The 24,429-nt window shown below is 46.7% G+C and overlaps 7 protein-coding genes across 7 annotated transcripts; 5 read left to right on the forward strand and 2 right to left on the reverse strand.

Moving 5' to 3' along the window:
- Window positions 1-740: 740 nt before the first annotated feature.
- On the reverse strand, window positions 741-2,606 carry F5Y00DRAFT_235659 (uncharacterized protein). Its single transcript, XM_048007594.1, has 3 exons — window positions 2,153-2,606; window positions 1,329-1,989; window positions 741-1,266 (listed from the first exon to the last, which is right to left on the reverse strand). The coding sequence occupies exons 1-3, from the start codon at window positions 2,213-2,215 to the stop codon at window positions 1,094-1,096; spliced, it is 897 nt and encodes a 298-aa protein (XP_047865354.1). The 5' UTR covers window positions 2,216-2,606; the 3' UTR covers window positions 741-1,093.
- A 1,273-nt stretch (window positions 2,607-3,879) lies between these two features.
- Window positions 3,880-6,894, forward strand: F5Y00DRAFT_235661 (kinesin heavy chain). The gene is made up of 2 exons (XM_048007595.1): window positions 3,880-4,456; window positions 4,547-6,894. The coding sequence occupies exons 1-2, from the start codon at window positions 4,246-4,248 to the stop codon at window positions 6,478-6,480; spliced, it is 2,145 nt and encodes a 714-aa protein (XP_047865355.1). The 5' UTR covers window positions 3,880-4,245; the 3' UTR covers window positions 6,481-6,894.
- Window positions 6,895-7,011: 117 nt separating this feature from the next.
- F5Y00DRAFT_235663 (mitochondrial biogenesis AIM24-domain-containing protein) lies at window positions 7,012-8,679 on the forward strand. Its single transcript, XM_048007596.1, has 3 exons — window positions 7,012-7,328; window positions 7,387-7,505; window positions 7,563-8,679. Exons 1-3 carry the CDS (start codon window positions 7,151-7,153, stop codon window positions 8,409-8,411), a joined length of 1,146 nt encoding a protein of 381 aa, XP_047865356.1. The 5' UTR covers window positions 7,012-7,150; the 3' UTR covers window positions 8,412-8,679.
- Window positions 8,680-9,866: 1,187 nt separating this feature from the next.
- F5Y00DRAFT_235666 (riboflavin transporter MCH5) lies at window positions 9,867-12,040 on the forward strand. Its single transcript, XM_048007597.1, has 3 exons — window positions 9,867-10,363; window positions 10,433-10,692; window positions 10,778-12,040. The coding sequence occupies exons 1-3, from the start codon at window positions 10,114-10,116 to the stop codon at window positions 11,777-11,779; spliced, it is 1,512 nt and encodes a 503-aa protein (XP_047865357.1). The 5' UTR covers window positions 9,867-10,113; the 3' UTR covers window positions 11,780-12,040.
- Window positions 12,041-13,327: 1,287 nt separating this feature from the next.
- Window positions 13,328-14,762, forward strand: F5Y00DRAFT_235670 (uncharacterized protein). Its single transcript, XM_048007598.1, has 3 exons — window positions 13,328-13,586; window positions 13,686-14,044; window positions 14,122-14,762. The coding sequence occupies exons 2-3, from the start codon at window positions 13,771-13,773 to the stop codon at window positions 14,529-14,531; spliced, it is 684 nt and encodes a 227-aa protein (XP_047865358.1). The 5' UTR covers window positions 13,328-13,586; window positions 13,686-13,770; the 3' UTR covers window positions 14,532-14,762.
- A 132-nt stretch (window positions 14,763-14,894) lies between these two features.
- Window positions 14,895-16,274, forward strand: F5Y00DRAFT_235672 (SAICAR synthase-like protein). The gene has a single exon (XM_048007599.1). It carries the CDS (start codon window positions 14,967-14,969, stop codon window positions 16,083-16,085), a length of 1,119 nt encoding a protein of 372 aa, XP_047865359.1. The 5' UTR covers window positions 14,895-14,966; the 3' UTR covers window positions 16,086-16,274.
- A 1,025-nt stretch (window positions 16,275-17,299) lies between these two features.
- Window positions 17,300-22,788, reverse strand: F5Y00DRAFT_235674 (uncharacterized protein). The gene is made up of 2 exons (XM_048007600.1): window positions 19,602-22,788; window positions 17,300-19,554 (listed from the first exon to the last, which is right to left on the reverse strand). The coding sequence occupies exons 1-2, from the start codon at window positions 22,087-22,089 to the stop codon at window positions 17,579-17,581; spliced, it is 4,464 nt and encodes a 1,487-aa protein (XP_047865360.1). The 5' UTR covers window positions 22,090-22,788; the 3' UTR covers window positions 17,300-17,578.
- Between the last annotated feature and the right edge of the window lie 1,641 nt (window positions 22,789-24,429).

The following is a 24,429-nucleotide window of genomic DNA, read 5'->3' on the forward strand; positions in this document are numbered from 1 at the left end:
TATAATAGCAACAATCTGTCTACGTACCTAAGTATATAAGATATAGGTTGGAACTATCGTGAACCTAAGCTGACATGATCTTAGCTCTCTAGGTAGTCATTTTTTTTTTCATAATGTAAGAAGGGGCTACTTATTAGCATGATATCAATAGTATAGTTAAACTAAATACAATACTATAGTATTATATCAAAGACTCGTGCTGTATTTAGATTAATATGCTAGCATAAGGAAAGACTTAAGTGTAGCACCTACTCAACCCCTTACACTGCATTGAATATCTAAGGTCCAATTATGTAACAAGGTCTTGTAAGGGCTTGGAACGGATTCATATTTACTAATAATTTTCTAAGGTCTCAAGGTCCTAGTTGATCTCTCTATCTCAATTCTGAGGAGATCACGACCTATTTGTAGACGTTTCTAAGAGATGTATCTCCGTATCTAGTTGCCTCTTCGCCCCTTCGGCTGTATGTTGGCTATCTTGCATACTGCCTGCATCGTCTTGTGATGTGCCTCATCCAATTGTCCTGATCTTAGTTATCTTAACCCCTTACTGGGTCTAGGCTGTATTTTTAGATTCCAGTCTCGGCCATGTTGTCCGTATGACAAATTATTACCATAAATTTGGCGCAATTTTCAACAATTCCATAGTAGGAAGGAATACCATGATTAGGGATATCATGATAATATATCACAACACGAGCAAAATAAGTTAATTTAGACCGATGTCAAGGAAATTAAATGGGTTTACCAGATGCGTAAAACTTGTCATATATCATTGCTTAATATCAACGCGGGTTTGGTATATTCTTCATGGCTAAGGCATCATCTTGACTTTGGGTCTGTCAAGCTAGCTTCTTAAGAAGTCTAAATAGTACCTATCTGTAAAAACACCGAACGCCATGCCAGAGTGATCGGAATTCATCGCAGAATACGAGGCTCTCTATGTATCGCGCCACAAACAACGATTTAGCCCTCGGATCTAAACTGGAGAAATATTCTCAATGATTTAATCATAGCCCAAACTCATTTAGACCATGTCATCATGACTCTTATAGCATACTGCCATTTGTCGGGCACTCACACCATTGAAGGATCATCGTTTAAATCCAGGGGTTGTATTGGGGAATGCGCTCGCAGCTCTACTGAGACCGCGCAGAGCGTCGGGCATGGATCCGGACCGAAGAGTGTTGATGAACTCATCAATAACACCATGGTCTTCTAAGTCCTGCGCTCGTGTACGGACTAACCAGTACTCAAAGGGGCCCCCTTTTAGCCAAATATTAGCATATGAGTGAAATAAAGTACACTAAATCACATGAATTACTTACGATTGAATGCGAGGGCTGTACCAAGCTCTTCACAACGTTCGCCGGGAGTATGCTCTGTATGCATGTCAAGGAAGTGGTTGATCATCTTAGAAACATCCTTGAGCGGCCATTTGCAAGGCGCACTAGGCACTCGATTGGCACCTGCATCCAGGAATTTCTGCGATGTGCAGAGGCGGCACTTCCAAAAGCCAAGTCGCTGGAAATTAGTAGTACCTGAGCCGCTCAAGTCCATGACCGGCTGGGCTTCGACGTTTTCCTCGTCATCGCTGTCTAACGGCTTCGTAGTACGCTGTCTCTTAACTCCAGCGGTGGAGGCAGGAGTGGCTGCAGCATTGCGATACTGCTGGGGCTTAAAAGTAGGGGTAGCCGAGGCAGCAGCGGCGGCCGAGTTGCGTGCTTGGGCGTCTAGCTGTTGGATCCTGTGCTGGCAGGTACGGATGTTGTGGCCGCAGTCTAGAACGCGTATCTGTAGTGTTCTTACCTCCTGTGGGGTGAGATCGGCAGAAGCGAGCTGATTTCGGCAGAAGTCCAAGTCATAGCGGTATGCACTGATGTCCTCGTTCATCTGGCGGCGGGTTATCTCGTTCAGATTGCTACTCTCATAGTTGAGAGAGCGAGGATCTAAAGATCCATTGGCAGCAGCCATGCCGCCATTAGGGAACTATAGCCGGGTGTCAATAGATATAAGGGTGTTTATCCATGGGGTACAAGAAGAAAAAGTTGATGATGTCAGTCAAGTCAACTTTATAACAAAGGGTATGTTACAGTTAGGTTATTGGGCTGGTGATAAAGGATTGTAGGAACTATTAAGAGCGCTAACTCACCTCAAAGATTCGGGAGATATCTGGCACGAAGCGCTGGACGAAAGATGGGCGCTGCCGAGACATTATGGAGTAAGGATGAGGATAAAATATGTTATATCGTGAGGAGCGGATGAGAAGAAGCGCAGCAGCGGCGGCAAGAGAACAGGTTGTATATTAACCTGACTCGGCAGTACCGATGGGTAAGGTATGACTGGGAAGGCACGCGAGTAGCCCGGATCAAGAATAATGGAAGTCACCGACTTCACGGAGCAAGAGCAAGGCGTAACATCAATATTATAGATGTGCTCGGCTTGGGCTACACGTGACCAGTTTAAGAACCAGTTAAAGAGATATTAAGAATATGCAATGAACTCTTGATTTATCAAGATAGATGAAACTAAGCACATGGAGTCGATAATCTGGTTGATGAGATAAAAGTGTATAGATAATAGGGGGGTAGGTAGGTAGAAAGGACTATAGGAGGAAGAAAAAGGAAAGGAAGAAAAAAAAAACCGAATGAAAAAAAAAAAAAAAAAAAAGAGCATGGAGAAAAAAAAGAAAAAATTTTCAGAATAAAACTTAAGAGTACAACACCACCTCTTTTCAACGAATACAGTTTCCTATACCTTCCAACTTTACATGTTATTGACAATTATATCAAAGGACACCTTATCAAAAGGTGTATATCATATTTTTACAGTATGTGGTTTCATATTTCGTTATTGTCGTCTTGTAAGAGGTGAATGCAGCAACTGCTTGCGGCTCAGGTACAAGGTGCGCCAGTGAACCAATGAGGTTAGTTCATTTTTCAAAGCTTTCAAGGACTCTGCTTGCTTGTGAGCTGCCCCACCGGATTGCCTAATATAGTAATTCTATTTTGATAGCTGTCCCCCCCTTTATTTTATTTTATTTTTATCTTCTCTTTTTTCTTTTCTTTTATGTTTAAGAGAGTTGTTAGTGAAGTAGGGGCCTGCTATTTATCGGTAAAGATATGACAATCTTATCTGAGACAATTTCTTTTAATCCTCTTGGTGATACCCTATGGTGCCACATCAGCATTGCTAGCCAGGCAATTTTGTGGGAGGGCCTGGTATTGGCCGTTGTAGAGGTACAAGTGTCAGGCAGCATAGACCTCTTGGTGTAGCGGAATACCTAGGCCTGCTTGGATCAATTCCATATCATGCGGAGAATTATGCCGGAGTGGAACCCCTACTCGGAGCTTTCGGTGGAAGGTGCGGGGTTTCTTGCCGTGCCGGTTTTTGTCACCCGGGATGGAAGGTTCGGTACAGAGTAAACACAAATGAACCTTCACAAATGCCAAGGCATCTTGGACAAGGGAAGGCTGGGATGGGTTAGATAATAACTTGCGGCCTATATATACTATTTTGTAGATGCCTGTTTTGAGAATAGATGTTTATTATTTAAGTATCTTAGGTAGGGTAGGTAGCACTATTATAAGACCTGTAATATCTTTTTGGGATCAGTAGGTAGCATATGAATTGTAATAGAGTAAGACCTTATTTGCTATCATGTTCCTTGAAGGTGACGTGTAATTCTGTGAGCAATGCATTATGTTGAAGTGAATATCTCGTACTTTGTTATCTGCTGTGCTGTGATATGGGCTATTCCTAGCACTGCAAACAATTTGTAACAATATATTAAGAGATGAATTCTTTGAAGAAGAAATGAATCACTTTTATTTTAGATTATACTTTCGTCAGGGACAAAACTTTGGCTTTAAGTTTGCTGGTTTGATGAATTTAGCGCTCTCCAGCTGTACAGCTGTAATGTATTGTACCACACTAGATGCGTCAGGGACAGGAGTTAGTGGAATTGCTAGCGTGACATGCGCCGTTGCTCCCTTACAACGGGACGTCCCACAGACCCATATTAAGTTTTCAGGGAAAGCTTTCCCATTGCTCAATTGCTAAAAGCTTGTGCCATCTTCTAAACAAAGCCTTGAAACTGTCCATATCCTAATAACATCACCGTTATTAAACATCTAGGCAAGCTACAGAACCTCACATTTGATCCCTATTGCATCATTCTTCTTGCTTCTTATATCTGTTACTTTCCATATAAGCTCATAGGTCTTATTGGCTTGAAATACAGCCATGTCTGTGAGAGTTGTCGCGCGGATACGTCCGCTTTTGGACAAGGAATTGGACAAGGACGTGATCGTACATGCTGCTAGCAACGATGATGGCAAGACAAGCAATGTCGTCAAGATCCCCAATCCCAAGAATGAATCAGAAGAGTTCTCTTTCACGTTCAACAGCGTGTACGATCAATTGACAACTCAAGAGGAGCTATTCGCAGCCGAAGGTAAAATTCTATCTTAGTTCCTTTCCTTCACCGCTCTCGTTGCTCTTCACGTGGAAGATATTCTCATGGCTTAACCATATTGATTTATAGTCTCCCCTCTTCTCAAATCCCTCTTCCAAGGCCTCGATCTTACGATATTTGCTTATGGTGTCACCGGAACTGGAAAGACTCATACAATGCGTGGTGGATTAAAATTGGCCGAGCGTGGTGTTATCCCGAGACTTCTTAGCGGCGTCTTCCGTAGAGCTAAGAAGATTGCCAAAGATTCCGATGGCGAGACAACGGTAGACGTTGCACTTTCATACTACGAGATTTATAACGATAAAGTCTTCGACCTCCTCGAACCCCCTGAGAAACGGACGCCGTCAGGTTTGCCTCTCCGTGCAGAGGCTAACGGCAAGACTGTCGTTGCTGGGTTATCTGAACGCCCTTGCCAGGACCTAAAGGACTTTGAGCGACTATATATCGAGTCTAACAATAACCGTATCACCGCAGCTACAAAGCTCAATGCTCATAGCAGTAGAAGTCATGCTATTTTGCGTGTCAAGCTTACCCAGACAACGGGCGATATGGTCAAGGAGAGCACGGCATCTGCCATTGACTTAGCTGGTTCGGAAGACAACCGGCGGACAGATAATGGCAAGGAGCGGCTGGTCGAATCTGCTGCTATCAACAAAAGCTTGTTTGTGCTGAGTCAATGCATTGATGCCATCTCGAGAGGAGATCGTCGGATACCTTTTCGGGAGTCGAAGATGACGCGAATCCTCTCCCTCGGCCAAAACAACGGCATTACCATCATGATTCTGAATCTTGCACCAATCCGAAGCTACCATCTTGACACACTCAGCAGCTTGAACGTTAGTTCGAGAGCTAAACGAATCGAAGTCCGAGAAATCGAAAATGAGGTTGTATTCAAACAACCTCCTCGTTCTAGCTCCAACTCTGGCTCAGGAACAGCCCGTCAGCCCCTGCGGCCCCTCGCGAATGCGCATAACATCCATTCCGGGACAGTGGCGGCAAATAAGGCAGCAGACAAGCCAGATCGCCCCGTCAAGGCATTTAGTGTCTTTTCTGATCGATCGAAGCCGCAACCTACTTCACGACCGACAGCAAATACCACGATGAAGCGGTCGCCACCCCAGCATAAGCGTCCTTCGGATTCCGATGGTGGTAGTCGGCCATCTAAGATTACCCGCCCAGCATTGGTACCCCGATCGGCTAAACCTTCACAACCAGCTCATCCATCCATATCTGCTGATCAGATAGAGGCGATAGTAGAACAGAAGGTTAGCGAGATCCTCGCATCTCGAGCCCAGGCTGCTCCTGCACCACCCGAGATTAACGAAGCCGTTCAGAGACGCCTAGAGGCTCTCGAGAAGCGTATCGAGGACACGCGCCAGGACGACTCGCGCTCGGATGGGTTGCGATTCTTGCTCATGGCACGGCAACATAAGGAACGTGGCGAAGAAGCTAGCGCTCTTAAGATGTATGAGTTGGCGTTACCTTACTTCCCTGGTCAGGCCAAGCTTCTTGGGAAGATTGAGAAGCTTAAGGCTCGGCTGCAGGCAAGACGCGAGGCCCCCGGCGAAATGGGAACCGAAGTCGACGAATACCTAGTTGAGAAGAAGCATAAGAAGCTCGACCGACAGACCATGGATGACGATGATTTCAACGGCCTGGAGGCAGACGATGACGAGATCCATATGGATAAAGGACGTAAGCAGGGAAAGAAGTCCAAGGCTACAAAGGCACCTGCAGGGGAATTTTCTGCGGTAGAAGAAGGTCCCGTATCACAGAGTTTGTTAGAAATCGTGAACTCGCGAGATGTCGCTCTGATCAGGAGCCTACAAGGCTTTGGACCCAAGAAGGCTCGGGATTTAGTAGACTACTTAGAGCTACTATCTGAAGAGGATGGCGGTCGTATCGATTCACTAGAACAGCTTAGAGCTGTCCCTGGGATGGGCGGTCGCACGGTAGACCGCGCGTACGAAGGCTTGCTTGCATCTTCCGGCGTTGCTTGTTAAAAGGGCATTTTCTTTGGTCTAATCACCTTAGACTGCATATATCGGCTGGCGGTTCTCTTTGCATTCAGGCTCGGGCCAAACCAAGCTTGCATAGGCGTGGCGTTATAGGGACGGTAGCATCTGGTAGGGTTACAAGTACCGGTTTCGATTATTTTCTAAAAGGCTTCTTTGCGTCATTCGGAGGAATGTGGATGCCAGTGGAGGGAGACCTTTCACTTAGAATTGAGCGTCCATAGGACCAAAATTTAAGTGGATGCATCTAGAGAGATGCTAGGTCAAGGCAGGATTTGAGTAGATAGGTGAAATATTACAGATTGGTTGATTTACTTGGACGTCTTACATGTTGTGATTTCTAGAGTAGCTGCTTGTGATATCCAGAGGTATGATGAGTCTTATATCCATGGATCTATGAGGTAGACTAGACTTATGTACCTAGGTACCTCTTAGAATGTAAAATGCACGAGCCACGTACATTATTAGCCATAACTTCGTACACGATTATGTAATGATCGGCAATCGGGCTGAAGGTTACCTCGATTAGGTACCTAGGTACATCAGATAAAGTACCTCTTTGAAGCTCGAATATTTGATGTTTTTGATTTTTTGCTCATTCGTCATAAGTTCCCGCGAGCCACGGTCATATTAACCACCTCCCTTCGAGACCGCCACCATGCGCGGCGTCTCCCTCCTAGCTAGAAGAGGGCGCATAGATCAATTGGGGCTTCGGAGAGGCTACATTTGTTGCCAATGTAGAGCTATTCAGCTCAGTTCCTCGCCCACTACCGGGTCCCCTCGCCTCGGGGGAGATATCTTCGGCACGTCCATCGACGTCTCTAAAGATGTTGCGGGTACCTTTACCAGCTTTTCGACCTGTTTTTGAGCAATAATGCTTATACGGTGCTTTAGATGCTAGATTTGAAGTGTTAGGGACGCCGTATTCCCTCCTCTCGGTGTCTCTGTCGGCTTCGCAGAGGTTATACACACGCCGTGGAACATTAGTCGCAGTATCGGGCAAAGCGCAAAATGTGAGATAGCGCAATATTTAATAGCTTATAGAAAACAAAACTAATCAGCAGGATTAGGCGCAATCAACCCTCTCCTTACTCTCACCTTTTACGCGAGCCGTCACCGGCATCCCCTTCCTCTACCAACGCATAACTTCCACAACTCCGCTCACGGCATTAATATCTACCAAGTCGCCTACGACCACGTTTTCCGTACTGCATCTTGATGGGACAACAGATTGGATGGTGGCGCAAAGATCGGCGCTTCTTGCGTGGACTGGACATTCGCTAAGCGTAACTCCCCGAATCCAATATCGACTCCCAGTTGCCCACTGGGGCTCATCCGAGTTGACCGGCCGGGGACTTGCTGCATTATCTGCACCAGGACACATATACCAACTTACTTTGGCGGAAGAGGAGGAATTCGTAGTTCATCCCTCGAACGTGGTAGCTTATACGGTGACAAAGCACCCACCTCTGCCCTTCAGATTCAAGAGCTCGGGCATTAGATTCCAGGTACCTTCGATTACGACATGGCTGGGAGATACCAAGTTCCTGAAGACAATGCGCGGAACCGAAACTTACAAGTTCCTTTCCCGAGTCCTATTCAGCCTCCGCACGGCAGCGAGACGCACGATATGGGGTGATAGGCTATTCTTACAATTCCGGGGCCCAACCACGATACTCATGTCGAGCAGAGGCACTCGGATTAGCGACGTGCTCACGAGCGCAGACGTCAATGAGCTTGCCGACGCCCCTATGGGAGAGGTCCCCGCTACCGTGGAGTTAGCAACGAAGCCGAAGCCCGACGTCACACCGAAGACGAAAGATGCGGCCGCGGTCAAGATAAATGTAGCAAGCGTTGGACAAGACGGAAAGGTCTCGTTTGCCGACGCCAAAAATCTGAAAGACTTTGAGAAGTCATGATAGATTTGCAGTTCTACCACCATTCAAAATTAAATAAGTTATTGTACCATACAGCCGGTCATAGCACAATGACTACTAGGGGTTATGTAGTTTCCTCCTAGTTCCCTTGGTGAAATTTAGGAGGTATTGCACGATATACACTACCATCGAAGCTGCAGCATAAACAAAAACCCGAATAATTAGGTCGGTATTTTGCTAGTTACTTAACACTTGTTAACATACGTGACAAATTATATTAGAACCCCGAGAAACTCGCGTAGCGTCGGACATTTCTATCGGGGCACTATCGAGAATTATCGGCCGATTTATTTTTAACGTCCGTACCATACTTAACTGTATGTCAAGCCACTAACAATTAAATACCTGTCGTATAGTTATTCGACATGGAATATTTTTAACTTTAAACCTTAATGTCTTTACAATTTGCACATTACCAAATTTGCAAAGATGTGGTTCAAGGCCTAGATCATGAAATTCTTATTAGGAGGTAGTTCTCTAGACTAGGTATTTAAATCCGAGTAGCTTAAATTCCCATCTCCGAGCAAACCCGTATTGCTAGCGAGATCTTGGTAACGTTAGATGATATAGATAAGATCCGATCTTAACCCTATTTCGTTAGTGTGGACCAGGAATCTTCAAACGCGCCAGACCGTTTGGCTCATCCCATTGGTTCTACGCTTTGCATTAGCTCCATACCAACCCGTCGGGTCTTGGCGTGCATTTACGCAGCTGCGTGCCCAGAAATCTACGGGTTATGCTTTGTAAGAAATTCGGCTTTCGCGCTTCGTTACACACCGACATCAACTAGGTTGATTGGTTATCTATCATCACGCAAAATCGGTAGACTACCTAATTATCGAGATGTTTCCTTCGTAAAGACCAGTAATAATAGTGATAATTATCTCTTTAGTTATGTAGTTGCTAAAGTCATATGCTGATAGCCTATGTAGTACAATACGGTATTAAATAGGGGTTGTGTTTTGATATACATATTAGTAGGAGGAACCTCATAGATATAACTTAAGATAATCAGGCAATTAACTAGGTAGTTGACTAAAAAAGTGCCGGTAACTAGCTTTTCTTCACTAGGTATGATTCGACTTGTTTGAGAATAGATGCTTGTATACTTCCCCCTGCTTTCTCTTACATATGTCGGTATCATACCTACATAGGTGCCGAACTCACGCAATATCACGTATAGAAGAACATAGGCTTTGATTATCACATGTGGGTAGCAGCCTCGGGGTATAGCAACCGTACGCAGTCATCAATAAGGTCAAGTCTCCTCCTTTCAGCTGGGAGCAGTCCCACTCAACCATACCCCGTACTAAGATTTTGTTATATGTACAGGGGGATAGTGGAGACAAGCTCATCCCGTTGACTCAATGACTAGGTATGTAGTGTATGCGAAGAGCCCTGACAATGCCCTAGTCATTGGGCTTTAAAACCGAGACCCTTATATACCCCGAGTTTCTCGGGCTTAATTACATATTCTGTGTGGTTGCTGTTCAATATAAGAGTTTGCATAACCCTCGTCAATAGATTATTCGTACTATAATAGACAAAATAGAGATATCCTGTTAGAGTAGCGTGTATTCTACGGTATTAAATCACCTACTCTCTACGCCTCTTGAGCCCCTGCCCTTGGGTCTCTGTATCCAGACAGCGCGATCGATATCTTCTCCCCCTTTAGTCTCCCGAGATGCAAGCGCCGACTCACCACACCCAAGAGGCGCCGGTCTCGTTATCCCACAACGTCTCCCAGGCCAGAACCCCCGGCTACGACTCAGAGGCGTCGACGATGAAGGGTGCGCCATCGGATCTACCCAAAACCTCTGGCGAGCCGACTCCTTACGAGTCCACGCGCCACTCCCTCGAGCGCATCCCGTCCCAAACTAAATCCACCAATGCCAATATATTCCCCGATCCGGAAAATGTCATCGAAGCAGATAGTAAGATTTCGAGACCCCTCTACTATGTAAACAGTCACAATGACTTCGTACTAACCCGAGATGCTATAGTGGAGAAAGGCGGCGTGGCACCACATACTCCCGGTGCGCCGCCCGGCTTCAGCCCGGCCGACTTCCCGGATGGCGGCCTCGAGGCCTGGCTTGTGGTCGCTGGTGGCTTCTGTGCCCTTTTCAGTACCTTCGGACTAGTAAATTGTGTCGGATCGTTCGTCAATTACTACGTCTCGGGACCGCTATCTAACTACGACGTGTCGACTGTCACTTGGATCACTTCAATTCAAGTATTTATGATGTCTGGCCTGAACGCGGTGGTAAGTAACCCTGACTCGCGCCCCTGATTTCCTTCTCGACTTATAGGTGAAGAGACGATGGCTGACATATTCTTAATACTTATAGATGGGCCGACTGTTCGATAGTTACGGCCCTCGGTGGCTACTCATCATTGGAACCCTGGTGTTCTGCTTCGGGTTGATGATGCTGTCCCTCTCGACGCAATACTATCAGATTCTCCTCTCGCAAGGCATCGTAACCGCCGTGGGCTTGAGCGCCGTGTTTAACTCGGCAATGAACTCGGTCATGGGCTGGTTTTTCAAGAAGCGCGCTGCGGCCTTAGGGCTGATGGTGTCAGGCTCGTCACTCGGAGGTGTAGTCCTGCCCATCATGATGAACAACCTTATCCCGCGGATCGGCTTCCCCTGGACTGTACGGGCTATCGGCTTCATGCTCCTTGCCTTGTGTACCTTCGCCTGCTGCACCATCAAGTCCCGCCTCCCGCCTCGTAAGAGACCATTTGAGTTCGCGGAATACCTACGGCCTCTTCACGAACCGGCCTTTGTGTGTATCATTCTTGCCGGTTTCTTCTTCTTCTTTGGCATGTTTCTACCGTTTAATTATATCCAGTTGCAAGCCCGACAGCAAGGGATCGACGCGTCTATTGTGCCATACCTCCTACCTATCATCAACGCCGTTAGTATTCCAGGGCGTATCGTACCTGGTTTCCTAGGCGATCGATTCGGACGTTTCAACGTTATGATTTTCATCTCGGGACTATCAGGCATCATTACACTGGCTCTATGGGTACCGGGCAAATCGACAGCCACGACGGTCGCGTACGGAGCCGTGTTTGGATTCGCATCGGGTGGTTTCATTTCGCTGTTGCCAGCCGTTATTGCGCAAATCAGCGACATCCGCGAGATCGGCATACGCAGTGGTATTGCATTATTCGTGTCTTCACTCGGTGCCTTGACAGGCTCGCCCATCGCTGGCGCTATCGTGAATGCCAACGGCGGCAGCTTCCTAGGCCTTCAGCTATTCTGTGGCATTGTGATGACCATATCGATGTGCTGGTTTATTGCCTCCAGGACCATACAAGTCGGCTTCAAGATCACCAAGATCTAAATACGAAACTAAAAGGATTAACGGACAAACGGAGCAACCGATTTTGCCTGAGTGTTTCTTACTATGAGGTCTTACGAAGCTATCTATGCTCATGGAAAGGGCCCAGCGTTAATAGAGCCCAATATTAATGAATGATAAAATAAGTAATGCATTTAGGGGCGTTAGATTGGCATAAGATAAACGATACCCAACTCAGTCTTGTCACTACACTACACAGGTATAGTATGATCTTCAGAGATTTATATATACCCAGCGGATTAGACAAAGATATAATAAATAGAGTCAGATTATAAAACGAGCAATTTATTGTATTGTAATACGTGACTTATTAGATTCGTTTCGTCCCCAAGTAATATTCAAGTTCTAGAGTAAGTGTAACCCCCTGCTCTTCGAGTCGGGGTTTCTATTCTAATTTCTCATCACGCAGAAGATATGCAGCCATAGACGTATCCCAAGTATTACGACGCAAAGAGACCTTTGAATATGGGAAGAGATGACTAAGGCCGGTAATCAAAGGGCGAAAGGGCGAGGTATCCTAGACAAACAGATAAGTAACAAAGAGAAACAACATGCTGATCCAAGTAAACATAATACTCAAACCTATTTCTATCATTTGAACGACCAACCACGTTAGTAGTTTGACCCCATTCTACTGATAACTCTTTCTATAGGGGTCACATTACACTTACGCCTAAAGGTAGCGCAACAAAGAGTGTTAAACGAAGATATAGTTGCGTCTACAACCCCCAACGTCTCTACTCATCGGCCATTTCCCTCCAAATACCCCCACACACCAGAATAATTCTCACTGACTATGAAATCGAATATTAAACTCACAGTATACGAGATCACCTCGGTCATGAGCGAGATCCTAGCGTAGCCAACTTGTTAGACCCTAGTCTTGACAACCACGAACCTTATATCTTAACTAATGTCAACGCGGGAATGTATACGCGGCGAAGGGCGGCTATACCGTCAGAGCCGCCGTCGACGTGAGAGATTCGAACGGAATATCTTGGAAACTATAATTTGGTTGGAACTCTTGTCTCACGATAGCCTTCAAGACCTGACATCTGAGGTCGGGGGTAAGTGTTTTGCGCCGTTACTAACTCCTTAATATGACTAACGGGGTTTTAATGTTAGTGGCAACGGGCTTCCTTCCGATCAGAGGTAATTAGATAGTTGTAATGGTGGTGGACGTTTTGTGTATGAGGCGCTTTTAGTTGTAGTCGAGTTGGTTACACCCTTGTATGACGGTCTGGAATGGGATCGGAAGAGGTGAAGTGGTTAAGCTTTACACCCTTTATACGAAGGGACCCCTTATGAACCGGAAAACACGTGGGGCAGCAGCCATATATAAATAAGTCATGTTGAGAATAGATTTGAGAGTTAGGACTCATGTGTATTTATCGAACTAACTTCTAGCTTCTCATAAGTATTCTGTGTGCGACATGAATTCAACTGCCAAATCGATACTGATATAATTATTTTATTTGACCATAGCACTAGCAACTACTATATATAGAGGCAGAGAGGGTTCCTGAAGAGCGGGTACCTGGGCCTAGCAAGCTCTAGGAGTCTAGACTATCAATACTAGTTTTCTAGCTTACCCGGTAGTATGCCGTAAGACGATCCCCGGCCCGAATCAATCAATGCGATGCTCGATAGCAACACCCGGACTCGGAGGCTAGCAGCCAAAGCATGGATTAGTGAGCATTATATTAAAGAGACCAGCGGGGACATTCGAGAAAAGAAGTGGCACGGCGTTTCATCGCATGGCTCATGGCATTGGTGCTCGCGCGTTCGGCTTAAGACCCATGCTCTTAGCTCCCGCCAGTTCTATTGTATACGAGCCCTCTTATACGAGCCCTCTTGGCGTATTGGCTACAGATATTTAGGAACCTACCGATGTACTCCATATCCAAGACCATGAGCATTCTCATTTGCAGTTTAAACGAATACCAGTATATACCTTGACGTAAACAACAATCATGAATTGGATTCGGAAAAGTGTAGGAACGGCCCTGGTGGTTGTTGGTGGAGGCGGCGCCTACTTGACTATGACGACGAACTTGATATCAACACTACCGGCAGACGACGATGTATGGTCCAGCAGGAGTTTTGTTCATTTGAATCGTCATCGTAACCCGACGATTCAGGATTATGCTTGGAAGCGTCTACCTCTATCTAAAGTCAGACCTGATCTTGGGGACGACGAAGAAGCTATAGCAACTGAGTTTTGTCGTGGGGTATGGGCTGGATACGGTACGTCGAGTATTCTCGTATAGGTAGGTTGGATGGACTTGAAAAGCATCCGAGCTAATCAGTCGCTTTACTTCCAGCATACGTACCACAGCGCATTCTCACAACGCTTTCTTTAAAAGGTCCCAAGACGATAGATCAACTCTTCGACCGACAACAATTGGCATCGTCTGAATACGAGCTCGGGGCACGCTTTTCAGACCAGTTCGAAGTAGTAGAGAGGACAAGCAATTCCGTCACAATAAGAGCGGGAGGGTCACCACTCGAGCCCGGTCCACGCGAATTCGACGGGATACTCATCTTGAGCGCTAAAGTGAATAGGGAAGACAGGACGGTTGAAGTCGGTATAAAGACGGCATTCTTTAATGGCATGGCGCCCGTACGCGATGGGAAAATGCCATCCCCTTTCGTTGTCGAATTGCTTCATCGATACTATGCCCGGGCGTTGGTGGATAGCGGAGCACGAAGGCTGATGCGATCAAGTCCGTGACATGCCTGGATATTTACAAGTTCTGAATGATTAACTCGCTTACATCGTGTACGAAGTATTGAATAACGAAATTCTCAACTCAGATTTTTGAATGAAGATGAATGAGGGATACAAAGAAAAGGGGTAAACAATGATTCGAAGAGTGAAAGAACCTTATGGCGAAACGGACATAAGATGATGATTAGCTTTTCTTTTTTTTAAAAAATAAATGAATTATCGATTAATTAATAGGTACATATTTCGTAGGGCCAATGACACGAGTCTTGGCGTTTTTTATGACGTCACTTACTTGCTATTCTGCCGGAGCATTGCTCCAAATCTAGTCCAAAATCTATTTTAATCTAGACTTTTCGTAAACTTTGGCTTAACATCAACACCATTCACCCTTGTCGTCGTCTTGCCCGTCGGGTATAAAAAAATGAGTCTATCTTCAACATGACTCGACGTGAAACTCTAATCGCCCGCTCCATAGTCTATGCCATTCTAACGGCGAAAGACGATGGCAGACCTGCTCGGAAACCTTCTCTCTTAAGAAGAGCTCTTCGCCTCTTCCATATTTATTGGCTATCCTTCCGACTAGTACGGGAAGATCTGTTCAGCCTTTTACGTGGCGTATGGATGATCAATGAAGACAGCTATAAAGCCAGCTTCAATGTCAGGAAACAGATGGACAAGAAGAATAAAGGTCTCATTCTAATACCAATGGGTGATATGGGCTACAGTGGCTCGACATTCTTCCGCACTCACGACAATGCCTATGTGGTGAAATCAATTCCTCGACACTTCGAACATGACTTCTTCAAGAATGAATTGCTTATACCCTACGCCGATCATATGCGCGTCAATCGTTCCAGTCTACTAGTGCGCATCACCAACTTTCTCGAGAGCACCCACAAGACTATAGGCACGCTGTTAGGCCTCGCGCCAGACCATCACATCGTCATGGAAAATATATTGTACGGACAGGACCAAGTCCCAAACTCGAAATGGGAGTCGTGGGATTTGAAGCCTATCTCCTATTTCTTCCCCGAGAGAGATATCGCCGGAGGAGCATTAGCTTCCGACGCTACCAAGTCCAAGCTTGCCGATGAATTCAAAGACAAGATTCGGCTCTCCGAGGCACAGGCTACCGAATTTCACCGCCAGATCGAAAATGACACTCTTCTTCTTGCGAAACGTAATGCTGTCGACTATTCGCTCTTTCTCGTTCGGATATCCGCACCGGACGCTCCGGCGGTCGAACCGGAACTCCTGATCCAGTTGGAAGAGACCGGCGATGAATCCACCCCGTCCGTCCAGCCCCCTTTTACACCACCAAATCCACCGAGCTGGAGGACGGGAGTCGTATCGAGCGACGGTAGAGAAATTTATAGAGCTTCCATCCTGGATTTCTTCTGGGCCAAGCACACAGTCCATGCAAAGGCGATGACTACGTTAGTCCGAGGCTATAACCTCATTGACGACCAAGGGCCGATGAGCATCACCACAGATAGCGAGGAGTACCGAAGCAGGTTTTTAGATATGTGCAAGGGGCTCGTGGAAGTACATGCATAATGTTTAAGCAGTCATTTTCTGGACTTGGTTTACTATATACGGTGGCGTTATATACAGAGAGGGACTTGGTTATCGGATTCTCTTTTCTTGAAGCTGGGCGGGCATAAATCTTTAGATACCCCTATATATCTCTATTGCTATGGTCGTTAGTAATATCTCATAAGGCTCTCATAGTCTGCAATTTCTTATCATACCCTCCTTTACTGCTTGCATAGACGTCCTTTTGTTGCGTAAAGGAGATGACGGAAAATGAAGCATGAGAGTGCCTCCTCGATTTAGACTTAACAGTGAAAAGAAGCAAGATGTCTTAACAAAGGCACATTGTTACATCGTAATTCAATTGTTCTTGAGAAGCCTCTTTATTCGACGTGGAGACATTTTTGTCAATATATAAAAGGTACCTATCTTCCACAACACCTTCTTTAAGCTCAACAATCGTATCAAAGTAACTAATATACCAACCTATAGGTTTTCGTCAAACCAGTCCTTCGCCGAAGGAGTGTAACAAGTCCTTTAGAAATTCTACACATGTCTATCATACTACGCCTCTCCTCATATTGCCCCGCTACCCGTCTATTACCATCTTCTCCTTCCCCCTTCCCCAACATGGGTAAGAATTACGACTCTACGTCAGAACCTTACTTACGTCTCCAGGGCCGATTCCTCAGGCTCTTTAGCATGGACCCCGCTGAGCTGCTGATATCGCACTGGGAACTATTCTGGCGTTGGCCCATCCGCACTACCCTCATCGTCATAGGCTGGGGTCTCCAAGACTTGATACCGGACGCGGGAGATCTTGTGCTGTGCACGGAATTATAGCGAGGTAAGCGAAAGAGCGGGTTTCACAAAGATGAGGGGCGAATGAGCATAGATAGAACCGGTATGTGTGGTGGAAAACGGAAAAGGAATTGGTAGGGAAAAGAGGGTAGGTGATGATATAAATGAGAAGGTCGCATAAGGGGTAAAGTATCGCAAATTTACTGTAGTCTCGGCCTTGGGTTATTGAGCTTGGACATTTTCTTAACTACCTCTATACATATTAATAGGCATTGTCCCGCCTCATAGTCGATAAAATTAATCAAGTACAAGGTCTATAAGGTGTACAAAATTAGAAGCTATCAGCATGGCATTTCGCCGCACAAGCATCAGCGGATATTGCTTAGTCCAGCAACCATCTCAAACATCAAAATGTTGCAACGTACAATCGTCTACTCGTACAATATGGATATTCACAACAAGGAGCAAGCTCTCTCCGAACTATAGAACAGATGTGATATTTACAGCATAGCATAGTGAAAACAGGGAGCCAAGCGCGCGCCGGTTTGCGGGTATCGAGTTATCCCCGTGATCTTCTAAGGTAATACAAAGTAACCCTTCTTATCCACCACTTCACTTTTGTTACATTGAATCGCTAGCACCGAACCCGAACTGGAAAATTGAGATTATGTATGATATAACTTTCGTGTATCGTCTGGCCTAATGATTTTTGGGTTTTATTCGACCTGAATGGCCAAAGCACCCTCCGGGTCATGGACGCCATCGTCGTCGTCGATGAGGTCCTCACCGTGCAGAGCGCGGTTTGCGTTTTCGCGCTCGGCGTAGATTTCCATACGCTTCGTCTTGGCGTGCTGTAAGCTATCGACATATGTCCTAAACTTAACGATCTCACGCAGCAAATAGCTGCTCTTCCGCTCCCAGTTTGCCATCGCCTTGCCAGCGTTATGGCCACGCGGTGTAAATGCTAAAAGCATAGGTGATCTGAGTTGATTGTGTTTCTGTAGGTCTTCTTCGATAGATTTGACGTAAGCCTCTAGGATTTCTAACTGCTCCTCTTCGGAGGCGTTGCTAGGACGCAGAGATTGTGCTGGGGCGGACCATTCAGCGATATGGATTCGATCGCCCGGTAGTTTAGCACGCGAGCCACCACTGACGTCAAACGACGAACGAATACTGCTCTGGAAGCTACCTTGGCGACTATGCATGCTGGCGCGACCTGCTGCTGCGCTACCTGGGCGAGCAGGCGGGGGTGGCTCGTTGATGGCTGTTATAAGAGCGTTATTGATAATTGCATCACTCCAGCCGTATTCCATATTGCTAACACCGCCGACTAGCGGGTGTGTGCTTAATCGGGCACTCCAGTAGTTGACCGCGAGAACGAACTCCTTGCTAATCTCGGGAGTGCCAACCTGGAAGAGGTGTACAGCGCCGCTGGGTAAGCTGAGGGCCCAAACATTTGGCCTGCTACGAGAATAACCGGGCGGGGGGAGGGCAGATGCGAGTGTTTGGCGAAGCGAGAAAGACCCGACACTGGTAGCATTCTCTTGCCAGTTTCCACCGCCAACAACCGCACCAGGAGGGGGCTTGCGGCCAACGCGAGCCTTTTGGCGCATCGACTTGGTGGAGAAGGAGAAGAGGCTCATTGTGCCCTTTTGGACGACGGCAAAAACCTCGACCCAATTCCTCTCTTTAGCTTTCTTATCTACGCCATCTAGATGATGCTTATGAATGAGAAGACCTTCTTTCACCCAGGGCGAGCCAGCAAGCTCGAGCGATTCATCATCGAGGAGTTGATTATTTTGCACCTCCTCGCTCATGATGGATTGTCCACTGGTGCCTGGGGGGACATCTTCACGTATTATAGCTTGACTTAGAGCATTAGCAAACCCAATTGATTGCTGGTAGTCACCGTGCGGGTATGAACCGAACGAGTCCATAGACATCGAAGTCTGCGTCCTACCCAACGAGTAACGGCTCCATGTAGCAGATGAGGTAGTAGGACTCCAGAGTGAATTGCCATCTTCGAAACTTGTACGGCTAGAAGAGAGTCCATTGCCAGGGAACCTCGGCCTAGACCGACTCTTTGAATTCCATCTACTTCCAGGATTGCGGGTCGGGTCAGCGATCCTACCGCGCACAGAGATGTAACCCTCGGACGGTGTCTTTGACAAGACGCTTGGGCTGCGCTTGAGCATGCCCATGACCGAGAGGCTACCTTGCGATAGGCTCTGTGATTGACCCGGCTCAGCTCCAAAGAGAGGGAGACTTTCGTCGCGAATTGAAATATAAATATCTTTTAATACAAGCTCCATCTGCTGCACCCATGCCTTCATGGAGCCTTCAAATGGAGTCTTCACTAGAGGTCCGCACGTGTCGACCGGATCGTTTGAGTAGTTACCCATCGACGACTCTGATCGTGGTATCGGCATGAATGATGATCTCCAGCTGGGCCGCTCCGGTTCCGGTTCAAAGGCAGTTCCGATATCCGAATCGGAGGGATTCAGTAAGCTATTCTTACCAGGCAAGATGCTAGCCCTGTCAAACGCTTCAGGGACAGAGTCGGCTATCGCATGCTTAACAGTAGTCATGGTATTCTTGACAAATTGGCTCTTGGTCATCTTCTGGTCAATGTCTGCCACGTGGAGATCGGTGTTCAAGAGCATGATTGAATAACACAAAGTATGTATTACGTCTGCAATGCGTTAGTCAGAAAACAACGATGTAATCCAGTTTGCTTACCAGTAGTCTTGAAACCGTGGTTGGGGTTACAATCACACCACCGATTTGAAAATGCGACCAATATCCGATCAACCTGCTGTGTCTCGGCCCTGAGGACGAGACGACTACATATTTGTCGCAAACTGGCAAGAACACTTTCGTTCGTGAAGTCATAGAGATCCATATATGCCTTCAGGGTCCTTTGTCTCACGAGACCCTCCTCTCCCATCCAAGCCGCTGCTTTCTCCTTTTGGATGAAATCCTCGTTTCCGTCGAATATCTTCTGGGCTTTCTGTCGGTCGTCCTCCGTCGGCTCCCCTACCGACACCTCAGGCTCATCTAAAGGCGAACCCATGACCTTTGGGCTACTTTCAGCACTGTCTACCGTGACACTAGGTAAGCCATTGGCGGACTTGTTAAGCGAACCGGGGAAAGTAGACATCCTCTTAGGACCCTGGCGACTGCCGGCAACTTTGTGGCTCTCTTCAGGTGTGGTATTCTGTTGAAGCAGCAAGTTAGGTGATGGAGTGGGTCTAGAATCTTCGTGGCTTTCAGTTCCCTCGAATCCGCCTTTTGAATCGTCCATTTTTGGAGAAGATTTGCTACTTCGTTGCTGTTGTTCCTTGCGCGTTCCACTAGGCCACGACTTTTCACCCTCATCACTGCTATCGTTGAAAAATGTCGCGTCACGAACCTCGGTTGATTTCATAGGAGGTATTTCAGGGAGGTCTCGCATTTCCATTTCCATTTGGGACCGTCTATGGGCAGCGTTCTGACTTCTTAAGGCCGAGGTAGATTTTACAGTCCGAATAGTAGCATTTGGACTGGGTTCGTAGTCGGGAGAAAAGCCTCGGGTCTTACGAGCATGTTCGTCATCCTGCGACTCGTAACCTCGTACCCGCGGCGAACCCTCAGGTCCTGGAGATAAAAGCGCGCTGGGCACAGACGATACGTTCTCTTGTAGATATGGATTCATGATTTCGCGCAAGCTGCTAACAGGACTATCTTCACGTTGAATAGTCTGTTCTTTGATTCGGTTAATTTCCATCGGCGTAGGTACCGGGGGTGGCGGTACTGGAGGTTCAGACTTCTTCCGTCTTCTAAAGAACGACGACTTCTTATGGAGAATCTGAGGCGGGTTGGACGGTCGTTGCGAATCCCTTGATGGAGGGGTCGATTGGGCTTTCGTCTGCGATGCTATAAGCTGTAACTTGTTAGATTGCTCAGCGCTTTCTGCTGGAGTCGATGTAGTTTGCGCCGGTTTAGCCTCCGGGACATTCGTGCTATTCCGATAGCCAAATATCCTACTGAAAAATCCCTGCTTCACCTGCGGCGTTGGGTTGGGAGCGCTATGCAAGACTTCCTTGGACTTCTCGTACCCGATATGTGGTGCGGGTGCAGCATCTAGATCGGCCGATGGTAGCGGAGGCGGCACTTCGCGCGGAGCACCATGCTTTGATTGCGTCGTTCTCGTAGTGCCACTTCTCGATCTTGCAGCAGCTTTCTTGCGATCGGGAGTCTTCGCCTCGGGCTCCGGCGGAGGCATAGGCAGGGGGCCAACGGGACTGGACGGCATATTCAGGCGACGGGGCCCAACAGGTATCGTTGGCGTCGGCGCTGCTTCGTAATCATCAACAAGGAACGTGTTAGAAAAACCTGCCTTCCAAGCACTAGGAGAATTCATAGATGGTCTTTGTCCGTAGTCAAAACTTGATGACCTCCCACCGATATCGTGGGCCCACCGCTGAGTGGTTAGGACTTGGGCATAACCACTGGTATCAATACTGTTGGTGCTACTGCTCTTGCTAGTCTTACCTCCTCTCGAATGCAACCCTCGCCCACCAGTTGCGTTAGGGTGGCTACGTTCTCGCAAACTATTGATCCTACCCAAGCCAGACTGAAAGCCTGAACTGCTGTTGCTACGCCGCCCTCTCGAGAATTGGCCTGACATCCTGCTAGATCCGTCATCAGTACCCTCGAAGTCAGAACTGTACGAGTATCCGTGGCCGTGTCCAGCGCCAGAGTTCCACATGCGTCCCGGTCGGGAACTAGCCGTCATAGACCTCGAGTACTCGTCTCCCCTCGGCGGACTAAGAGGATCATCGTCGTCAAACAAATTATTCACAGGCGTGTTGATTTGTCCCAGGGAGAATTGATCAAGAGACGTCAACATATTAGTCACGAGCGAGTCGCGCGTGAACTGGCGGGAGGGTAGGGACAAGTCGTGCGAATCTCTCACATTCCTACCTCTGGGCAGGTCAGGCAGATCATGTTCGTTCCCTCTAATTTCGTCAGAACCATTATCTAGAAAAGAATCGTCCGAATCGCGTGAAGGTGGTAAGTTAGAAGGCACTCGATATGCTCGACTGGATACGGGTGGTTTCGTTTTCGACCTTGCCGGCGGCGTAGAAGGCATAGAATCGCGATCCCTACTAGCAGGACTCGAGGTATTAATATTTAAATCCGGCCGACGGCGCTGGCCCCGTCGATTGTTGTCGGACGAGTGCATCGCAGGGCGTCGATTGGTCGATTTAGGTTAAACAGGGCAGGTTGGACGACAGCCAAGATGGGGGCTGCCATACGCAGCACAGAGACAAGAATATAGAGAATTCGCTTCTGAATCGATCCCCCCAATATTCAGGTCAAACTGGCTACTACCAACATCTGCCGGCCTTCGGCACACCTAAAATATCGCGACTGAGGTTTGATTCGTCCACACACGTCACTGTTTGACCGAATTCGTACTTGGACGGGCAGTCAGAGAAACGACTTGAGTGACAAAGCAGGTAATTATCAAAGTGGGCTGGAGTTCGCAGCATGTAAGGTACGACGAATCGGGGAGATGTGTATCCGTAATTAGAAACAGCACCGTGTGTAGATAGGTATTAAAGTATTAAAGGGGTTAGAAAACGTATGAGGAGCACCGCTCGCGGATTAGGTACCAGATTAGGCGATAGGGAACGAGCGATAACGAAGATTGAAGGAGAAATGCTATAAAAAAATAAAAAGAGGGATATCAATCCGATCAAGACTTCCAAAGCCTCCAATGGTTCGATAGTAGTTGAAGTTGGTAAGTTTAGGTATTGGGATTAAAGCAGCGCGACGCGAATCAGATCTATACAGAGTCAAGGGGAAAAAAGAGAGACAATGGACAGTGGAGGATTTAGGGGACCCGAGACTTTCTCAATCCTGCGGGAGTTGGAAGCCAAGAACGATGTTTTGGGGAATTCGCGTTAAGTTTCAGAGGCTAATTCAGAGGCTAATGGTTTTAGTGGTGGGGTTTTCAGGTACCTACAACACCTAAGTGGTCGAATCTGATTCGATTAGGTTAAGTCAGGTACCTTGTAGGAATACATTCCCCCGCACAAGATTACTGTATGATTGCGTGTATATCAAGTACCTACCGACCTACGGGCAATCAACCAATGAAGCTACAAAGCTACAGAGGTACCTAGCGTGTAAGATCTTAATTGCTACGTAAAGCTCGGCATTGTCACCTTTTCTCCTAGATAAAATCTGATAAACGGACAATCAATGGAATGTCTTTAACGAAGATACGTTTAGACATTAAATTTCTGTGATTGATCTTTAATGTTTGATTAACGACCTATTTCAAATAAAAAGTAAAGGCGTTCTAATGCCGTATTATATACTTGATCCTTGCTAAAGCTTACCAAGTAAGGTCAAGCCTCAATAACACATGAATTGTCATGTGTTATATAGATTGCATTTAAACGACCTATCCTTACCTCATACATATATGAGTATAAGTATCAAATAGAAAGATTTATGATTGAGGTGAAGAAAGAGCTTATAATATAAATGATCTATACGCCCAAGAGGTAGGTAGGTGAGGTAGGTAGGTAGTTTATAGTCCGTAGCACTATGGATAACACTACAGTGCCAAATTAACAACGCGACTGGTTGCCTCAACTCGTGACCCTCACTTTGTTGACTTGCATGTTGATTTGCAGATGCCCCTCACTTAGTAAGACGTAAAATAAACTGTTAATGTTTAACTGGGTTGGTGGCCTTGGGGAAGACGGATAAGAAGACACTTCGTAGCCATCGATATATATTAACTACCTACATACCATATATCAACATTCAACTCGGGCAAACGCCACATAATTACCGTTAAGACCAGGCGCCGACTATCGGGATTTCTCCCCTGAATCCTTGCAGCCGCGTGGAATTGGCCCATGTAGTGTCCTTTTACCTGCATTCCACCGACCTGTCACCCAAGCCCAAGTTCCTATCTACAAATCCCCGACTTTTGCTTTTTTTTTTCGTGGTGAAACTTACCTACCTATCTACGTAAATTACCTATAAACCTCGATCCCTCGCTCGAAGTTGCACTCGCGCTTGTCCTAAATCGAAATACTACGTAAGCTAAGTATTTGCCATAATAGGAATAAAAACACCATACCCGCCACCAAGCATTTGCCAAAGTAGGATTTCTATAGCCAATCATAGACAATAGAAACGGCTTCACCTACCAAGCGCTTCCACCTTGCATAATGTGACCAAAAAGGCCTAGGACAGCATCCGGATCGGATCTCTCTAGAAGAAATCAGGGGCGACAAGTTGACAAGAGCACGCTCATGGTATCATCGGCACTTATTGTAGCGCTTTTACTTAATTACCCATAAACCAATGACTAGGCGAAGAAAAGCTGATAATGGCTTCTTTCCTAAACATCTCTTAAGCAGTTGAGAAAAGACGTATCGAGAAGAACGTCCGAGAGTGTCCCCTAAAAGTTGGCAGATTGATAGATGATCATAATGATTGACGGATGTTTCACTACCTTATGCAGTTGACTCAAGCTGTTATACTGCAGACGCAGTGC

Source organism: Daldinia vernicosa, assembly GCF_022497035.1.
Source record: "Daldinia vernicosa strain CBS 139.73 unplaced genomic scaffold F5Y00scaffold_20, whole genome shotgun sequence".
NCBI classification, from domain to species: domain Eukaryota; kingdom Fungi; phylum Ascomycota; class Sordariomycetes; order Xylariales; family Hypoxylaceae; genus Daldinia; species Daldinia vernicosa.

What these genes read in the sequence shown, in the direction of transcription:
- F5Y00DRAFT_235659 (XM_048007594.1), bottom strand. Translation starts at nt 2,215, where the DNA reads ATGTCTCGGCAGCGCCCATCTTTCGTCCAGCGCTTCGTGCCAGATATC. An exon ending in ATATCTCCCGAATCTTTGAG is followed by an intron (nt 1,990 to 2,152) that starts GTGAGTTAGCGC and finishes ACCCGGCTATAG; the next exon opens with TTCCCTAATGGCGGCATGGC. An exon ending in TACAGCCCTCGCATTCAATC is followed by an intron (nt 1,267 to 1,328) that starts GTAAGTAATTCA and finishes TTTGGCTAAAAG; the next exon opens with GGGGCCCCTTTGAGTACTGG.
- F5Y00DRAFT_235661 (XM_048007595.1), top strand. Translation starts at nt 4,246, where the DNA reads ATGTCTGTGAGAGTTGTCGCGCGGATACGTCCGCTTTTGGACAAGGAA. An exon ending in GGAGCTATTCGCAGCCGAAG is followed by an intron (nt 4,457 to 4,546) that starts GTAAAATTCTAT and finishes ATTGATTTATAG; the next exon opens with TCTCCCCTCTTCTCAAATCC.
- F5Y00DRAFT_235663 (XM_048007596.1), top strand. Translation starts at nt 7,151, where the DNA reads ATGCGCGGCGTCTCCCTCCTAGCTAGAAGAGGGCGCATAGATCAATTG. An exon ending in CGTCTCTAAAGATGTTGCGG is followed by an intron (nt 7,329 to 7,386) that starts GTACCTTTACCA and finishes ACGGTGCTTTAG; the next exon opens with ATGCTAGATTTGAAGTGTTA. An exon ending in TATCGGGCAAAGCGCAAAAT is followed by an intron (nt 7,506 to 7,562) that starts GTGAGATAGCGC and finishes CAGCAGGATTAG; the next exon opens with GCGCAATCAACCCTCTCCTT.
- F5Y00DRAFT_235666 (XM_048007597.1), top strand. Translation starts at nt 10,114, where the DNA reads ATGCAAGCGCCGACTCACCACACCCAAGAGGCGCCGGTCTCGTTATCC. An exon ending in AAATGTCATCGAAGCAGATA is followed by an intron (nt 10,364 to 10,432) that starts GTAAGATTTCGA and finishes GAGATGCTATAG; the next exon opens with TGGAGAAAGGCGGCGTGGCA. An exon ending in TGTCTGGCCTGAACGCGGTG is followed by an intron (nt 10,693 to 10,777) that starts GTAAGTAACCCT and finishes TAATACTTATAG; the next exon opens with ATGGGCCGACTGTTCGATAG.
- F5Y00DRAFT_235670 (XM_048007598.1), top strand. Translation starts at nt 13,771, where the DNA reads ATGAATTGGATTCGGAAAAGTGTAGGAACGGCCCTGGTGGTTGTTGGT. An exon ending in TGGGGTATGGGCTGGATACG is followed by an intron (nt 14,045 to 14,121) that starts GTACGTCGAGTA and finishes CTTTACTTCCAG; the next exon opens with CATACGTACCACAGCGCATT.
- F5Y00DRAFT_235672 (XM_048007599.1), top strand. Translation starts at nt 14,967, where the DNA reads ATGACTCGACGTGAAACTCTAATCGCCCGCTCCATAGTCTATGCCATT.
- F5Y00DRAFT_235674 (XM_048007600.1), bottom strand. Translation starts at nt 22,089, where the DNA reads ATGCACTCGTCCGACAACAATCGACGGGGCCAGCGCCGTCGGCCGGAT. An exon ending in CCACGGTTTCAAGACTACTG is followed by an intron (nt 19,555 to 19,601) that starts GTAAGCAAACTG and finishes AACGCATTGCAG; the next exon opens with ACGTAATACATACTTTGTGT.